Below are 19,168 nucleotides of genomic sequence, written 5' to 3'. Positions count from 1 at the left end.
ATTTATTAGTCAGGTAAATTAATTCGCTGTTAATCATTCGATGATCGAACGATCAGCCCTTGGTCATTTTTTAATATAAATTACGCCATACATTTTAACAATATCGGTTCAACACTTGCTTATAGTTTCCTGCCATTTATGAAGTTGATTTAATTTTTTTTATCAGTCAAGTAGAAAATAATTTAGGAAAATAATTTTGTGTTATATAATTTGTATAAAATAATAAACACGATCAGAGGTTTTGAGCTTTTTTATACTTTAAAATCTATAATAACTAAAATATGCTCTATTTGTAACAACTCGGGTAAATAAAAATTTATATAAATAAAACGTTATAATTTATTTACAGGTTTCCATTCTCGGCACACAAACTCATTTACATCAAATTGTAAAAAAAAATGCAGTCTTAACAGTTTGTCGCGCTTCTCGTTCACTCGCGAGTTCACGCTCCACACATTACAGCTCCTCGTGCGGCTCGACCTCGTCGGCCTCGTCGGCCTCGGCCTCGTCCCCGGGCGCGGCCTCGGCCGGCGCGTCGTCCTCGGGCTCGTCGTCCGCGCGCGCGTCGGGCGGCAGGCCCAACGAGCGCTGCAGCATGCTCTCGACGGACTCGGCGAACTCCACGGCCTGCCCCTCCTGCAGCATGAACCCGGAGCGCATGGCGGCCGTGCGGTACAGCGTGCGCGCCGCGTCCAGCGCCTGCGGGTCGTCGGGGTCGTCGCGCACGCGCCGCAGCAGCTCGCGTACCACGGGGTGGCGCGGGTTGATCTCCAGCATCTTCTTCTGCGAAAGGTGGTGGCGGCGCTGCGCGTCGTCCGCCTTCTGGTGCGCGTTGGACAGCGCCAGGCGCTCCATGTTGCCGGTCCAGCCGAAGGCCGTGGCGGCCAGCGCGGCGGGCGAGCTCGACAGGCGGCGCGACACCTCGGCGCGCGTGATCCAGGCGGCCAGCTTGTCGCCCAGCCAGCGCGTCAGCGGCTCCAGCTCCTTGCGGTAGGCCTCCGTGCGCTCCTTCTGCTGCTCGTCTGCGGGAGGACCCGAGCGGTCAGCGAGGGTTCGCCGGGTGTCGATAGAACTCGAGAGAGAAAAGTAACTTACTCTCGTTCAAGTCGAATATTTCCTTGGCGATGTTCTGGAACTTCTTGCCCTCGTACTCCGGCAGCGAAGACAGGCAATACTCGTCGACGGCCTCCGTGAGGTAGAGGACCTCGTGGCCGGAACGCACGAGGCGCTCGGCGAACGGCGACTTCTCCACCTGGACGTAATATCATTTAGATCAAATTGCACGAAATAAAACCACAAAGATAACAAATGACGATTGAATTCACCCTAAAATGCCTGAAATAAAAGTCTTCATTCATTCATATATAAGATGATGATTAAACGACGATTATTAAATAAAGTGTAATTAGGTTTGTCGCAGTCAGCACGCACCTCAGCGCGGCTGGAGCCGGCGATGTAGTAGATGTGGTTCTGGCCGGGCTTCATGCGCGCAACGTAGTCTGCGAGGAAGGTCATGGAGTCGCTGCGAGACGAGTGGAAGCGCAGCAGCTTGGCGAGGCGCGAGCGGTTGGACGGGTCCTCGATCACTCCCAGCTTCACGCTGCGGAGGGGGGGGGGATTAAGTATAAGTTAGTATAAGTTTAGCGAGGCGACGAATGAGCTAGATGAGAATAAATAAATATTTTATATTCGAATATCCACCGGCATATTAAACGTCACTCACTTGGTGGAGTATTCCTTCCAGAAGTGCTCGTACTCGTCGTCGGGGATCTTCTTCAGCATGTCGAGTGCTTTGCGCACCAACTTCTTCTTTATAATCTTAATGAGCTTATGTTGCTGCAGCGTTTCGCGACTCACGTTTAGCGGTAGGTCATCAGAGTCTACGATTCCCTGTCACGACAACAAATTAAATTAAAAACCCTATTTAATATATAATCTAATTTTATTACCAGATAAGGAATTTAAGAAAATAATTCAAACAAACTCAAACTAATATCTATGTATATGTTATAAATGCGAATGTCTCTCTGGCTGCTGTTCTTTCACAGCCAAGCCACTACAACGGATTTGATGAAATTTGAATATAGCTTAAACTCCCAGAAAGGACAAGGGCTACTTTCTCTATGCCTAACACCTGACGACCAAACTCTAAAACGGGAGCGAAGCCGCGTGCGACAAATAGTAAGTTATAAATGGAAAAAGTTAAGTAGTACATTCTTTGCTTAAAAAGTTCACACAATATTTCTCTACTCCTGAGAATTCCGATATTCACCCAATCATTAAATATAACGCGAAAAACTACTGTAAATTACTGTACTGAAAATGTATACGACACCTGTATGAAGGCGAGGTAGTTGGGCATGAGGTCGTTGAACTCGTCGGTGATGAAGACGCGGCGCACGTATAGCTTGATGTGGTCGGTCTTGGTGCCGTAGCGGTTGAAGGAGTCGGCGGGCTGCGCGCGCGGCACGAACAGCAGCGCGCGGAACGTCACCTCGCCCTCCGCCACGAAGTGCGCCCTGCACACACACACACGGTCACGGGCTGCTCGCACGCACGCACGCACGCACGCACGCACGCACACTCGCGCGCACTCACCTGGCGAGCGGCGCCGCCGTGTCCTTGGTGAGGCTCTTGTAGAACTGCGTGTACTCGTCGTCGCCGACCTCGCTGGGCTTGCGCGTCCAGATGGGCTTGTTGTCGTTCATCAGCTCCCAGTCCCAGACGGTTTTCTCGGTCTTCTTCGGCTCGCTCTTCTCCTCGGCGGCGTCGTCGACCTGCGCGTCGATGTGCCAACGTAAGAGTCATTTCGTTTGTAAGCGACACGGAGGGGGACCATCACTTTCTATATTTCTTTAGATTGGAGTCTCTAGGTTGTTAGTTAAGGAAAGGTCACCTTAACGTCCTCGTCCTCGTCCGCGTCGGGTGTGATCTCCTCCGGCTCGGCTTCCTCCACCGTCTCGGTGCGCGAGGCCCACAGGTAGATGGGGAAGTTGATGAACTGAGAGTACTTCTTTACGAGATTACGGATGGTATCCGGTTGCAGGAAATCCGCCGCCTCCTCCTTCAGGTGTAGCCTGCGGGTGGAGTCCTGCGTTAGCGCTAAGGGTACGTCGGGGAGGCCGTCGGGGCCGCCGGGGCGTCGGCGCTACGTACGTGATGTGCGTGCCGCGCTTGAGCGTGTCTCCGCGGGGGTCGGCGGCCACGCTGAAGGCGTTGGCGTCGGACTCCCACACGTGCTGCTGGTCGTCGTTGTGCTTGGAGACGACGGTCACGCGCTCGGCCACCAGGAAGGCGGAGTAGAACCCGACGCCGAACTGCCCGATCATGTCGTTCATCTCCTGCGCGCCTCCCTGCGGGTGGTTACTTGTGAATTATAGATCTACCGTTATAGTAAAACATCACAAATGACATCAAAAAACGGTTTGGCTTGGTAGTACTCGAGAGTAAGTTTTCTTTAATAAGAAGTGATATTATATTTTATTCACAATCATTTGTTTTAAATTATATATATTTTTTGTGAGTAACTTCTGTGACAGGCCTTCGTTCCAACAAAATGTATGACACTAAAATCTTCAAATACATGAGACTTCTCTGACGTACCTTCTCGACGTCCTGCACCTTGGATAGGAAGTCGGCAGTGCCAGACTTGGCGATGGTGCCCAGGTTGTTGACGAGGTCCTGGCTCGTCATGCCCACGCCGGAGTCGATGATGTGCAGCAGGCGCTTGTCTGGCTCCGCCTTGATGCGGATGCTCATGTCGGGGTTGGCGGCCAGCACGTCTCGATCCGTCAGCGACAGCAGCCGGATCTTGTCCAGAGCGTCGGATCCGTTCGAGATCAACTCTCTTAAAAATATCTGGAAAAATGCGAAATTAAATAGATATATATTATGGATCGCATCTTATCCGCAAGTTATCCGTCATATTAATCGGAAGTACATAATAAGTTAAGTTTCTTATACTACGAAAATATTTTAATCGAACATAAAATCGCACCTCCTTATTCCTATATAGCGAGTTGATGATGAGTTTCATCATACGGTTGACTTCAGTCTTGAAGGTGAAGTTCTGTGCACGGTCGCGTATCTCGCGCATCTGCGCCACACTCAGCTCGTCCGGCGAGATGGCTTCCTCCTCGCGCAGCAGCGCCTCCGCGTCTGTCATCGGATATAAGTTGAGGCGTTACGTTGGCAATGTCACTACACACACAAAACATTTCGTTGCCACGACCGACTCGGCAGCGACATCGATCAAACGGCACATCACATCGCACTCCGAACGGAGGCACTCGACGTCGACTACTAATTCTACTCGGTATTTTATTCCGTCGAGCCGACGGCTACGTCAATGGAGCACAGCGAGCGCGGAGAGGCAGAGAGGGCCCCGACACACCCGGACTCGAGTGCTCCCTTACACGCGAAATCGTTCAAGCTGCGCTTCGCGTCCCAGCGGGAGCTCGGGCGCTCCTACGTGTCCGCAGTGAAGCCGCTGAGACTACGTAAGGCGACAGCTCGAGGCGAACCCGCGCTAAGTATTCGCCCCTAACGCTCGCTCGGCCCGCAGCGGCCGTGGTGCGCGCCGAGTGGTACCGGCGCGAGCCCGCGGGCGCGGTGGACGAGCGCCGCGCGCGCGCCGCGCTGGCCCGCGTGCGCGACATGTTCGGGCGCGGCCCGCGGGACAAGTACTCCGAGCCCGTCACCACTTCCAACGAGTCAGTGGATATTCAATAATCCTGGTCAAAGAGTTCCGCGCCATCGATGACGTCATGTCGTTATTCTCTAACTTGTTACTACTAGAGGTCTGGTAATGGCATAAAAATGCAATATAAAAATTATTTACTTCAGTATTGAACTGAAATTGTATTATCGCGGTGAAGTTACATTACGACTATGAAAGTGACCCGTTGGACATATTTTAATCTCTTGTAATTTTGTGTTTTCGTGTGTGTACTGTGTACATGTTTCACAAAGGGACGCGTTCGCCGCGCAGGTACGGCTGGTGGTGGCAGTGGGCGCGCCCGCAGCCCGACCGCCGCCTGCGGCACCACATTCAGGACTCGGCGTGGCTCAAGGAGCGCTTGCGAGTGCTCGCCGCCGACGCCGGCATTAAGCGACGTTAGCTCGGTTGCTTGCTTTACATTTTGGTTGTAACTCATTTTAATTTTTATTTGATGAAATTGTATCTGGACTTATTGCAGATTACATTAATATTACTTACAGGTGTACCCCAAATAGCTGGAAAGAGTGTAGTAAAACATCTCCTCACTTCATTATAACGAGAAATAACACAATTTGTTTGACAAAAACACTGACTTCATTTTTTATTTTATGTAAGCATAAATAAAACAAAATGTTATATTGAAGACTATTGTACGGTGATGTCTATTAAACCATAAAAATGCATTAAATGTTTATACTAAAAATTTGTTTGAAAAAACTAGTTACTGAATCACACATTCGCTCGGTTCACCTCAATACATATATAGACTGTGAAAATATAATGTTGGCATTTTTGGATTTATATGTTTTATGCAATTACAAATATAAGGTAAGGTAATAACCGCAACATACTTCAAAACATTTGAGTTATATTTATTTATAAAGAACATACAACAGATATAATATATAAAAAAAGAAAAAGGAGGTTTTCTTTCTTTGAAGTAATTTAAATCGTATTATTTTAATTTAGATAGTAGCCTAACATGTAAATTGAAAATGTGAAGAACATAATTAAACTTTAAGAGAAAGGTATCATATACGTATCCATAAGTATAATAAATAATAATATATCACTGTAGTAAAATAGATCTTCATATTTATTTTTGTCTCACACGGGTATTATTCTCTCATATGACAGTACATTATTTTGCTAGACACTATTTAGCCTGAACACCTTTAAACCATTCTTCATTGTAATCTTGTGAGGCAACGATATTATATTTAAATTGAATGTATTTTTTAATTCTTCAGATTTATCATACTCTGAAGAATTAAAAAATACATTCAATTTACTTCTTTATAGTGACTGAATTTTAACAAAATATTTAATCAAGTTTAATCAAGGATAACCAAAGATACTATAGATAATTACACATTTTCATAATCCTGATAATCTTAAATGAGGTTACACATTGATATACTTTTCATTTAATAAAAAACCATTAGATAAACATAGAAAATGTTTTATTTTACTTGTTTTTCAAAAGTAATTTGCAGTACGAACTATCAGATATGAGGGGGCGAAACTTACCGGTACGCGAGCCCTCGCGCGACGCGCCCAGGTCGGCGTCCACTGTCACCTCTTCCACACTCCCTACACCTTCCTGCGCTTGACACCATCCTGTTTAAACAATTATATATTAATGATGTGATCTAATCGCAGCTTAAATTACAATAAATTAACAAAAATCACATTCAGACAAGTATTGCAAAAACAGAAAGCTAGAAGTATGAGTTGGCAGCATTCATTAAGAATTAAAAAAAGAACGTAAAGAATTTGATATGCTACAGCAGAGACTAAGAGATATTAGAAAACTAAAAAATAGTAATTACGAGAAAATTCTACTCTAAATGCAACGTCAACAACTAGTCAATTTTTCCATGTGATAGATAATAGATATATGAATTTACCTGATAGTAGCAGGACGCCCACCCCAAGCAACAATAGGCACCTCATTTTAATTGTATCTCACACTTTAATAAAAAAAATATGATTTTATAACAGAAAAACCGGCGTTACACGCCGCACAATTCAAGACCTTTCGACTGAATAAGATGACAGTCGAAGTTCTCTACAATAACTATTCATTTGTTCAAATTACATACGCGCTTAAAGCTGACGATAACAAACGAACTTAATTTCGATTGGTGGGTATAACCATGACCTCGACATGCTAACCTATCATAAATATACACGCCAGTAATTTAACAAATAAGAAGAGTTAAAATCCAAATGTCTTAATATGATTGGTTAAAATTTGAAATGACTATAGTAGGGTTTCACACTATCAACATAAGAAATACATACTAGCAGCTTTAAAAAAACACAATAATGATTATCAATTTAATTAAGAATGCTAATAAAGTAAAGATTAAAGTGAGTCCCAACTATTGTATGTGGTTAGTTTGGACAAATCATCCCCTGATGTGAGCACAGCACAGAAGGGGATGTAGATATATTATCAATCTCGCACAATTCCGCAGCCTCTAAGATCCGTACCAAAATGGTCATCGCAGTGGTTTTAGTAGTTAAGAATCCCACATAACTCGGTTCCATCATAGATCCGATACCTTTCAGTAGATAGTGCCCAAAAAGAATAGAATAAAATAAAAGTATTCTGTATTGTTGTGTTCCGGTTAGAAGGGTGAGTGAGCCATTGTCAATCACAGGCACAAGGGACATAACATCTTAGTTCCCAAGGTTGGTGGCGCATAGGCAGCGGCGGCCTTACCCATTGCGAGGCTCCGGGCGGTAGATCTTTGCGAGGCCCCCTGTCCTCGGTGAAAAGTATGTATGTGATTCGAAAGTAGGTCTGGTTGTTTGGTTTAGGTATTTGTTATGTTTGACGAGTGATGTCAAAGTTGTACAAATAAATAAAATTTGTGTACTTTTAAAATATTTTACATCGAAATAATTACAAAATTAACAAATAAAGAAATTATAATTTTTTAAATTGATGTTATTGGCGTCTTCCTTAGACTAAAATCTTTTATTAAAGCATGAGCTGAAAACTATGCGATTAAAAAACCGATCTTCAAGTGTTTCGAGGCGCGATATTATCAATTATGTTCTGAATTAATGAATTAGTTAACTAACTTTATTTTAATTTACTGTTATTTTATAACCTTGGCCCCAGGCGATAGCCCTGTTCGCCACCCCCTAAGGCCGCCACTGCGCATAGGTGATGTAAGGAATGATTAATATTTCTTACAGCACTTTTGTCTATGGGCGGTGGTGACCACTACCATCAGGTGGCCCATATGCTCGTCCGCCAACTAATGCCATAAAAAAAAATACTTAACTTATCCAAAGCTACGCTAACAGGTTCCTAACAAATTTGGCTAATCACTTGGTTCTACTACCAACTAGAACTGTATATATATTAAATTAAAATTGTTATAATGACTGTATCTTCTCTTTTTCTCCTTAGATTAAGGCCATATTATCGTATAAAACTTTTTTTTTTGATAAATCACCGTCGCAGTTCTGGCATTTTGTACAAATAAGTTATTAATTTCACATTCTTTTTATTAAAGAATACCGCATCAAAATCTTTTGAATGGCTTAAAAGAGGTTAGCGGATATACAGACAAAAACAGATAGCACTTTTGTTGAATTTAAATATTATAACTATATACCGACTCTAATTAATTGTAATATATTATATCAATCAGCAATGGCTATCGAGTAAATGACTAACAATCATAGGCAATCATCATAGGCAATGCTATAGTTTTGACATTTTCACAAAAGATTGGCAATTTTGAATTTGGCATTGACATTTGAGTTTTATCGTATTTTGTAGCAATGACTTATTAATGTTGAATTGAAGTTTAAAAACTGTAATAATAATAATCCAAATTATTTCACTTCAAATTTAGATGAACTTTAAGTCTTTAAAAATGTGTAGATGATAGTTTATCAACATAATTAGATTTTTGTTTTTTTTTGGATAAAATGGATATCGTTTCTTCCCCTAAAAGCTTAACTACTAAGCGGCGCGTAAATTACAGAAAAAGCACTTGGACTATTCATGAATTTGAAGTATGGAGCGGAGAACTTGTATGTCGTGCTGTAGCCTTGCGTATGATGGACTCTCTGCTCGTTTGGATTGGTGGTCGTGAAGCTCAATTAAACGAAGTTGCCCTTGGCGTTCCCCTAGCTGGCACGGGAAACGGTGCTTTAGCAACTGCTCTCCTAGGTGAGGAGGGCAGTGCTACGGGACTTGCGCGACGCCTAACTCTCTCTCTTGGACGGCAGGTGCATGTGTGCTCTGGTCAGGTCTTTGATAGATTTACAGCACCCCTTGTTGAAAAAGGCATTGTGTCAGAAATTAAGAAACATTCAAATTTTTTCTGAATTTCAAAGGTTTGTTGTATTTAAACCAATAAAAACTCTAAGAACTTGCCCATGAAGTAGTATGTCGCACCAAAAAAAAAAATTAAATAAAAAATAAAATGATCTGACTTATTTTGGATTTTTTTTTGTTTTTGATTTATAACAGTATCAGTACTTAACTATATATATAGAGATTTATTGCTACTCCAAGTATATGTTACACAACATGTTATGGGGTAAACTACTTTGTTATTAATAGGCAATGTTAATGTGTCACCATATTATGATAATGTCTACTCGTGATAATATTTGTTACATGGGTGATAATGAATGCTTAATTTTTCTGAGTAATTAAAATTATGTAAGTAGAATAATATTTTTCCTTCTATGTCAAGTACTATGTGGTTCCATAATATTATGTTAACATCAGCTACGTAATAAGTATATAAATTAAATTAATTTATATTACAGTAATATTTATTGTTCACCAGAATGTAAAAGAAGCACAATTGTAATGTTAATCATGTAAATTGATAAAGAGTATTTTTTCTATTATTGTATTTTATTTAAGTAGTTTTATGTTTAATTTAGAGTGCAGCCTCAAATAGGCTCTATCAATGTCATGGTTGATTTTCATTTGACTTCAAATTGATGCCAGTATAGTAAAGTTAATCTTTGATATATAGTAGCCACCTCATAACAAGTAACTGATCCTGATAATATTTACTATGTTAAATATTCCTTCAAATAAAATTGAGTTGTTTTTGCCAACTATATGTCCACAGAATAAAAATTAAATTAAAGTAACATCACTAGAAAGTCTTTTATTAAAAAATTATGCTCTTGTCATATCAACAAATCAATCTCATTTACTCTCAGCTAGACTGATGTTTGATGAATATTATGATCTATTATTCTAATACTAGCTCTACAATATACAACAGTAGAACAATTAGTTGTGGCATTGTTACCAACCTTGCTCATTGTGAGTTGGAAAAATTAAATTAATATTATAACATAATACAAATACTTGAATGTTTTTGTACATATAAGTCACCTGGTATTATTTTAAACTAAAAGTATTTCTTTTGAGCAATTCGAGATGCATACTGTAATCTGTATCATAGCAAAAATTTACTTTGTCATTGCTTTGTTTCATAACTAAATAAAATAGAATATCATAATGTGACCAGTTTTGGGTGCGGTAGTGGTTCAACTGTTTGTTTTATTTTATGTTATTGGTATGCAGACAGGCAAATGAGCCACCACATATTAGTGCCAAATGAAATTTTAACCATTTTTACATATATTTATCAAGCCATGAGCTACCCACCTTAGGAATTGAGATGTTACTTCCCTTTTGTCTGTAGTTACACCGGCTCTCACCCTTCAAATGGGAACACAACAACAACAAATACTAAGTATTGCTGCTTGGCAGTAGAATATGTGATGTTTTGGTGGCATCTACCCAGATGACCTTGTACTAAGCCCTACCACTAAATTTATATAACAACAAATCAACTACAAGTCAAATAAATAACTCTGTCTATAAAATAAAGGCCTAAAGCCTTTGATTGCGTGCAATAAGAAAACCTGGTAAGATTGCCATTCTAACCATTTATATATAACTATAATCTATAAAACTAAGCTTATGCTTATTTATTAAGCTTTTAAGTTAGCATATAGTTGTAAAATCAAATTGTTTATTATTCAAGCAGACACTAACAAGCACTTTTGAATCGTCATTTTACAAATCTATCTTAAAAGTAAAGCTGATCCGAGGTCGGAATGTAGCTTCTGCCAAAAAGATCCGGTAAGGAACTCAGTAGTTACCATACTCGTTTCCAACATTTGAAATACAAGTTATTTATTAAATACCATTATAGCTCCGGCTCTTATATACATGATATATCCTCATATCCTGCCTGAAATTTGACAAGTATTAACTTTACGCTTTTTATTATCTGTATAATGTGTTGAATAATATGCCTTAGTTGTGAATGTTTTTATTTTATTTTAATTTTATGTACTTACTGGCCCACGCTCCATCAAAACTATCCTCTGTTTTTGGATAATACCTGGGGCCATAACGGGATATCAATCATTAGGTAGGTATATCTTCTCGAAGTATACTTCGAGAAATATATTATTCGGAGACGCTACGGCACAAGGAGGTTCTGTGTCTTCTTCGACTACCGAAGACAAAGACAGCAGCGGCAGTGGCTTTGAAGGGACAAGTTCTGCTGTAGAATTGTTTTGGTTTTCATATGTCTCCGTCTCCAGGTATTCGTCCGAGGATGGACCAGGTCGAACAATAAACCTTTCAATAGAACTTGTAGGGAGACTGGGTACGGTTGAAACGATTTAGCTTTTATCGCTTATAATTTTATTATTTATTAACAGTGACGATTATGACACGTGAAATTCAAAGGTACATACTTTTAGATATAATATTGTATATCATTATTGTTTATCATTATAGTTTCCGGATTACTATTTTTAGAAATATTTGAAATTAAAAATATAAACATTTGTTTCAATCTTCCACATGGCAATGGGGCGGTTGAATAACGATTGGGGTCAGTTGAAATACATATAAATAATACAATAAATACTAATGAAACATGTTTTATCTATCATTAATAGGTAGGTAGGTACTAATTAGGTATATATATTACATTATCAGATTTTAATACTCTTAAAACATTTATCGGTCTTTGACGTGTTGTAAATCTCTGGTGTATCAGTATAGGTAAATAGTTGATTTTCTAGTTTTTCGCCATTTATTATCTACATTTCCTTGGGGGTGCTTTTAGTAAAAGTCTTACTGCCTCTGGAGTAAAGTCGATAAAATCGTTAGTAGCTTGTGCACTTGTAGACAATCTTGGTCTAATTTCTTGTCAGATACGGATGCTATCAAGTTTTGGTGGTGTATTTTAGTTTCTACAAGTTCTTGAACGTTTACTTGCTAGATTATTGGAACTGGTGAATCATAGAGAACTTGTTGTTCAATTGTTGTCTGAACCTACTGTAATTTTTCAGTTAAATGAGAAGACGATAACGGTGGTGTTTTATCTTCAGTTGGATTTTCATTAGATAAAAAAACAACTGCAGACTCAATACTATTTTCTGGATTAAGTCGATCTCAGTAAACAGATTCCGGTTATATGGGCTTTGCGAAAGCCGGCTTAAATATTGGAAGATTTCACAGCGAGAGACATAGCAGACGCTTCAATATCCGGTATATCGTAGATTGACTTGGTCAGCCGCTTTTCGTAGTGAATTTTAAGCTTTTACCTCTTCATATGAGTTACGTTAGGTTACTACTATAGCTCGAAAAATGAATTTTCCCTCTGGAAAACTTCCTCACCCAAACTCTCGGCACCTACAAAAGATAAACAATAAAATATTTTCTGTTTCAACCGTACCCACAAAAAATGTTTCAAGCGTCCCCAAGCCCACTTTTGGTAAAATCCACTTTATAATTAAGACATCAATAATAATACATTAAGAAAAGTCACTGTCCCTTATTCTACAAGCGTCATAATAATCGCAAACTCACACTCAATACATTCACTTTAAATAAATAAATAAGTAATATATCTAAGCGTTAATGTCAGAAGAAAAATACTTACTTTTGCGTGATAAAAAACAAGGTGGCATCCTGCACACAAGAACAACGAGAGGGAAGCGGCGCGGATTTCATGTTTGGACCTACCGTCCACTCCGTTTCTCCTTTGACCCCCTCACTCCCCGCGTAACCGTTTACGACTGTTTCAACCGTACCTACCTACTAGTCTAACTCTATTCTTTTTCAGATATTCTCCCTTCTCCAGCTTTCTTTCATGCATTCAGACATCTAAAATAAATAATAAACATAGGCACCTAAAAGTACTATCGGTGTAAATTAATATAACTAGGTCCAGAAGAATAGTCTCATCTTGAACTTGGTAGGTAACTATTATTTATTACCTATACCTATGACACATATCAATAATGCGTACATTACGCAGTCTAAAAAAATAAAATTAAAAGTAGTTCGTTGTTCAAAGGTTAGGTACCTACATACAAGTGAGACCTAAATAAATACCTAAGTATACTAGTAGGTAAGTACCTACATATTAAACACTTTAACTTACCGTTGCGTTGTTTGTTTCGCACTGCACTAGGATAAACAAATGAATATCCTCGATAGGTAGGTATACCTACCTAGGTGTTTAACTTCGACATCACTATCACTCGTTGTTTGGTTTTTATTAATGGAAATCGCTAGCTCATTTTGATGACGTCTGACCCCGGTGCATGTCACAATAATTGTGTAAAAGCACATAAGCAAATCTTACCTTTTATATGTTTTTTTATCAAAAGAAAAGCCGATTTACTTCATATTTACATGTTTACTCAAAGATGATACTCAATTCATTGCACCAAGGCTTATTTCACAAAACTATGCTGTAGCGGTAAAACAAAAATTACGGCGCGCGTACACAAAGCATTTGAAAATTACCATAATTTTACTGTAATTTTAGATAATGCTGGACCCCACGCCGCTGCACAAGTTCAACAATATTACAAAGAGGTTGGGATAGGTACGTACCTACCATGAATTGGCCAGCATGCAGCCCTGACATTGATCATGTTTGGGACATCTTAAAAAGCGTAAAGTAAAGTAAAGTGTAGTGTAGTAAAGTGGCAGCACTAAGAATAGCAGTTTCACAAGAATGGAACAATATTCCTCAAGACCATTTAATAACCCTAATCAGATCTATGCGGAACCGATTAGAATCTGTAATAAGACCTTATAAGTATGTGGAGGCAATAGACCTCATTAATAGAAAAAAAACCTGTGCTTCAACCCTTTTTTTTTGTATAAACCAATTATTCAATAAATCAACCAAAACCAATTGTTGTTACATTCATCGTTTTTGTTTAACGAAATTGATTGATGGTATACAAAAATATACATAAGAATATGATACTACTTAGGCTGTTACCTTTGAAGTTAACGAACCAACCTAAGTATAGGTTTCAATTTAAAATTTGTATAAAAGGTTTGAATACTTATTAAATTGATTAAAATGTTTGTTTCAAAGGCGTATTTAATATTAATTAATATTAATTTATGAGTCCGTCAGTGTCTATGACCAATTGAACCTTAATTTAAGACGCATTCACAAGAATTGATTTGACGACCTACGCAACGATAACGAAATATTATATTTCATCATATTGTATTTGGCAGTTGGCAATCTGCTTAGTACCTATAGGTACCTATCGGAATAAAATTATTTTTAGGATAAAAAGACATGGTAAAAATAGGTCTGCCTCAAATGATCTTTCCTTGAATATAACCGACTGTCACACCGGTAATCGATCGAATCATTTGACATTTTATACTGTCAAAACTCAAAGAACTCTTTGTTTATATTTAGGTAAGTACATTGTAATATAGGAAATATTACCTATTAAGTCGTTTGGTTTGTTTATGTTTCCGTTGCCTTTTGTTTGTACTCTACTACTTATTGCATAGCTACACACAATATTTTATTTCACCGCATATAAGTATAAAATAGGTACCTACTTACTGATAATACTTATTACCTATTTATTATAAGAATTGATTAATTAAGTGCTTAAATATATATACAAATATGAATTAAAAATAGTTACTGTATAAATCTTGACGTACCTACTTACTTGGTTATGTATGTATGTAAGTATTTATGTGGATATAATTGATCATAAATTTTGGTCATTTATACCTAATTATGTATGGTATGGGTCAATAGAAAACACCGCGTTAAAAAAAGTAACTTGCAAGTAAAATATAACAATATATAATTAATCATACCTTTAAGTGACTTCTGAAATTTAAATAATCAAAGCCAGTCATAACGTAACCAACCGTTTTAACCTACAATATTATGTTCGCAAGTATTAGCAGAACGATTGTATATAACTCCAAACCTTACACAACTCTTCTATAGATATAGGACGGGGACCTAGGAAGAAGAACAAGACGTGAAGATAAGAACTATAAAGAAAGTAGAAGTATCTATAGGTCGTATATTCGTTCAATTATCAGAACGTATAGTAAGCCAATAGGTATGAAGCTGGAGTTATTGAAAAGGAGATACCTTACTGGATAACAGGAATAGGTATTTCATCTGAAGATATAGAATTTATGCAGCCAGCTCGTAACCCCACAACGCGTGCACGTGGAACAAGTTTGGGACATCGACAACGAAATATTTTCCATGAATCTAGGCTTTTGTTTTATATCTTTACCATAAACTTTTTTAAATTCAAGTCGATATTTCAAAAAAAGTTAAAACGCTTAGAATTAAGAATAACTAAAACGTTCTACCTACTCTTTACTCTACAAAATTACCAAATTCAACTCAAATTCTAATGACAAGCCATTCGATCAAATCGATTTACGGAAATATACCTAATGAAATAATTCGCACGACACGACGCCTATAGGCACGACGATTTGGTCGCGGGCAAACTGTTGTCTAGATATAAGCGATCTAGCGCTATATTATCTAACAGTTTGCTTAGATGACATACTGACGATTATAATAAACTGTTATTCACTCTCCAGTTTGTGAACAAATCTTATATATTAATAGTGTATCGTGTATCTAAGCCGATTTTTGTCCTAGTCATTATGGGATTGGGACGATACAAAAAAACAGTTATAGTTTCATTTTGAAGAGCTCCAGCCGTAGATGTGCAGATAATTAAAGAGGATTCTTGATTGAAATTTACTAAATTATAATGACAGATACTAAAAAAATTAAAAAATTTAAACAAAAAACAAAATTGAAGGAAATTGTTTTCGACAAACTCGACAAACTAATGTAGGTAGGTACCTACTTATACCTAAATACTAATCATTATTAAAAAAAAAATTTTTAAAGAGGTTCCATTATTTTGTCGCCAAAAGTAGACGAGTGACTTGCAGTTTAGTACAATCAAATGAAATCATAACAAAACCTGTCTTAGGTTTCGAAATTTCTTAAAAATCTTTTGATTAAACGCGAAGTTTCGCGGGAGACCCCTAGTTGGTTTTTTTTATGTATGAAGCTGGAGTTATTTTTTAGTTAGTTGTTTTTTTGTGTAAGGTGGCAAACGAGCAGGAGGCTCACCTGATGGAAAGTGACTACCACCGCCCATGGACATCTGCAAAACTGGGGGACTTGCGTTGCGTTGGGGAGATGCGTTGCCGGCCTTTAAGAAGTTGTATTTGAACGTTCATGTCTATTGTAGAATATATCTCAATGTTAAAGATAGAACTAGAAGAATTTCAATTCGAACGTTTTCTAAGCGAATTTTACCAAAACTAGCAGACCTACTTACTTAAATAATTATATCAAGAATGACAATCTCAGTTTGAGTTTTTTGAATGTTGTTGATACCTATTTTATTTTATTAAATAAAAGTACACGAACAGTTACAGCGAATTGTTTTTTTGCGATGATTACTTTTCTCTTTTAAGGTGCAGTGAGCCTGAAAATATCTGATTAAATAGGTAGGTTGGCACCAACCTCGATGACTTTTGCTACCAATAAAAGTTTGAATTCAGGTTCAGGTTTGAATACAGTTTATTTGGTGGTAGGGCTTTATGCAAGCCCGCCTGGGTAGGTACCACCCACTCATCAGATATTCTACCGCCAAACAGCAGTAGGTTGGTACTTAGTATTGTTGTGTTCCGGTTTGAAGGGTGAGTGAGCCAGTGCAACTACAGGCACAAGGGACGTAATATCTTAGTTCCCAAGGTTGGTGGCGCATTGATGATGTAAGGAATGGTTAATATTTCTTACAACGCCATTGTCTATGGGCGGTGGTGACCACTTACCATCAGATGATCCACTTGCTCGTCCGCCTACCGATATAATTAAAATATATATATTAAAAGGAGACAGAAAGAGTCATACGCCATCCCTCGATTTGCCTCGATTTCAATTGAACCTGTTATAATTAATTGCATTAAAAGTGTCGGCTTATAGTGAAGGTAAAAAGTAAATATTTAGGTACCTAGGTACCATTGATATAATGTTCACAAACCGACGAACTCATTAGGTACCTATTAATTGTGACTTTGTCATATATATTGAAACAAATAAATTTAAGTCGGTAGATAACTGCAAAGGCGATTTTTTAATAGTAAGTATATAGGTACCTACCATATAGGTATCTTTTGGTGACCGACCGGATTTAGTGCGCTATCTGACCGGGAAGTAAAGCTATGTCAGAGAGGGGGGACACTTAAATCTTTCGGTAGTTGGCATTGTACTTACGTATCTACCTAGGTAGAGGTAGGTAGGTACGTACCTATCTAAGGTAAGGCCAACTGTTGGCAATTACCTACCTATCTAGGTAGTTGGCACTGACAACTAAATTACCTACAAAAATGGGTAGGTAACTACTTATAGGTAATCACAAATAAGTCCATACAGTGTGATTAAAATACAATGGTACCTAATATATAAGAGTACCTAATGCTTTTTTACAATTCACGAACTCAACTAAGTATACGTCCTTGTTGTGCTTTACTACTGAGGCACGACTACACGACCAGAGCTCACTAAGGGACATCGTGAGTTGTGATTACCACTTCGTAGCCCTCGTACACCACAACGTGTGTTACGTTAAAATCCCGCCGCGCTCCGGCGCGAGGAGAGGGCGGGGCGGACAGAAGCGGGGTGCAGGGCGGTGGGCGGCGCGGGGCGGGGCAAGCCAATGGCGGCGGCAGAGTCGTGCCGCGGCCCGCGCGCCAGTACCGCGCGGCGCGCCGCCTTGGACGCATTCTTTGCGCGATTTAATCCGCGCTCCGCGAGCCGCGAGCGCGACACAGTGCCCGCCGCGACACTGACCCCGGCCGCTGACCCACCGCGGCGACTCTTCCGTTGCTAGTGTTTACATCGCTGGTATACCGTATACCCCGAGTGTGCTATCGTGCCGCTAGTGTTCCGTGCCTGTGATATACGTTTGTTGCATTTATTGTGGACCGGTGTGCAACTGTTTCCGAAGAAAGTGAACTCCCATCGCTGAGAAAGGCGCGGGATACTATCTGTAGTAAACAGGTACATTACCCAAATACATATTGGTATATCTATTTTCATAACAGGTACCTACTGGCATAAAGCGATTACCTTCGATACCAAAAATTTTAAGCTAGTAGATATTATAAATAATGCCAAATGGCAACAAATAAGTGAATACTAAACTAGTATCTAATAACGATAGGTACTCAAGTAAAATCAAATCAAAATATTCTTTATTCAAGTAGGCTCATAAAACCTTTGAATCGTAAAGTTAACTATTGAATTAAAAGTAAACCTGTCACTGATTCGGAAAGTACTTGGAGTTACTCTTTTCCAACATTCAAAGTTATGTCAGTCAAATACAATAAAATGTACATTCGTACCTGCCTACCGAATATACCCTGCCTGAAAATCGACAAGCTCTCCCTAACGCCACGCTTTTTATCATCTATGTACCTATACGTACACCTAATCTTGTGTAAAATATTAAAATATTTTTAACAAACGATTTGAATTTATGAAACGGAGAAGTTAAAATTATCTACGGACTATAAGTATAGAAACGAATACCGTGCCTTGAAGGATTTAATGACTCTGCGGTGTCGGAAACTTGGCTTTATAAGTTTATCCTCAAATCTCATGTTTATACATGATTACCACCGAGTCGATCAAGTGATCAATGTTATTGTAACATGTGGAGGTAACATTGTTGCAAATATATAGATAGTGATGCAAGTTTAGGTAAGTATTCGTAGGTACTTTGTTTAAAAGATCTCGAAGGAGGAAGTCTAGTCTAGCTCCAAGATTACCTATATATGGACCGGACAGGTCCGTTTTAATGAAAACGGACTCAATATCTGTAGTGACCACAAAATAATACGCCATAACTAATGTCTTATTTATTGGAGTTACCTATATGTTATTAAGTATAGCGCTATGAAAATAACTAAAATATACGAGTCGAGCTGTATCGAATGATCAATGTATGCCGCGGAGCTCTTTCTGTTAAGGCCGATAAATGAGGATTTCTCTGAGGTGTCGAATCTAATGTGATTCC

General features: G+C 39.0%; 3 protein-coding genes across 3 annotated transcripts in view; 2 read left to right on the top strand and 1 right to left on the bottom strand.

The window, feature by feature from the left end:
* Window positions 1–315: 315 nt before the first annotated feature.
* Window positions 316–6,820, bottom strand: LOC113403205 (endoplasmin). Its single transcript, XM_026643672.2, has 12 exons — window positions 6,631–6,820; window positions 6,251–6,340; window positions 3,998–4,158; window positions 3,604–3,858; window positions 3,157–3,353; window positions 2,897–3,077; window positions 2,599–2,777; window positions 2,336–2,519; window positions 1,724–1,890; window positions 1,432–1,600; window positions 1,096–1,252; window positions 316–1,022 (listed from the first exon to the last, which is right to left on the bottom strand). Exons 1-12 carry the CDS (start codon window positions 6,674–6,676, stop codon window positions 457–459), a joined length of 2,352 nt encoding a protein of 783 aa, XP_026499457.2. The 5' UTR covers window positions 6,677–6,820; the 3' UTR covers window positions 316–456.
* LOC113403206 (uncharacterized) lies at window positions 4,218–5,274 on the top strand. The gene is made up of 3 exons (XM_026643673.2): window positions 4,218–4,499; window positions 4,565–4,712; window positions 4,991–5,274. Exons 1-3 carry the CDS (start codon window positions 4,349–4,351, stop codon window positions 5,118–5,120), a joined length of 429 nt encoding a protein of 142 aa, XP_026499458.2. The 5' UTR covers window positions 4,218–4,348; the 3' UTR covers window positions 5,121–5,274.
* An 11,008-nt stretch (window positions 6,821–17,828) lies between the features above and the next one.
* Window positions 17,829–19,168, top strand: part of LOC113403208 (protein vestigial) — a 33,400-nt gene continuing 32,060 nt past the window's right edge. Inside the window, exon 1 of the mRNA XM_026643676.2 lies at window positions 17,829–18,150. The gene's annotated coding sequence lies outside the window, so the exon portion shown is untranslated. The remainder of the gene's footprint in view (window positions 18,151–19,168) is intronic.

The sequence above is a fragment of the Vanessa tameamea genome, chromosome 6 (assembly GCF_037043105.1).
Source record: "Vanessa tameamea isolate UH-Manoa-2023 chromosome 6, ilVanTame1 primary haplotype, whole genome shotgun sequence".
Classification (NCBI taxonomy): Eukaryota; Metazoa; Arthropoda; class Insecta; order Lepidoptera; family Nymphalidae; genus Vanessa; species Vanessa tameamea.
The sequence above is the reverse complement of the archived record's forward strand: the minus strand, read 5'-3'. Positions and strand labels throughout refer to the sequence as shown.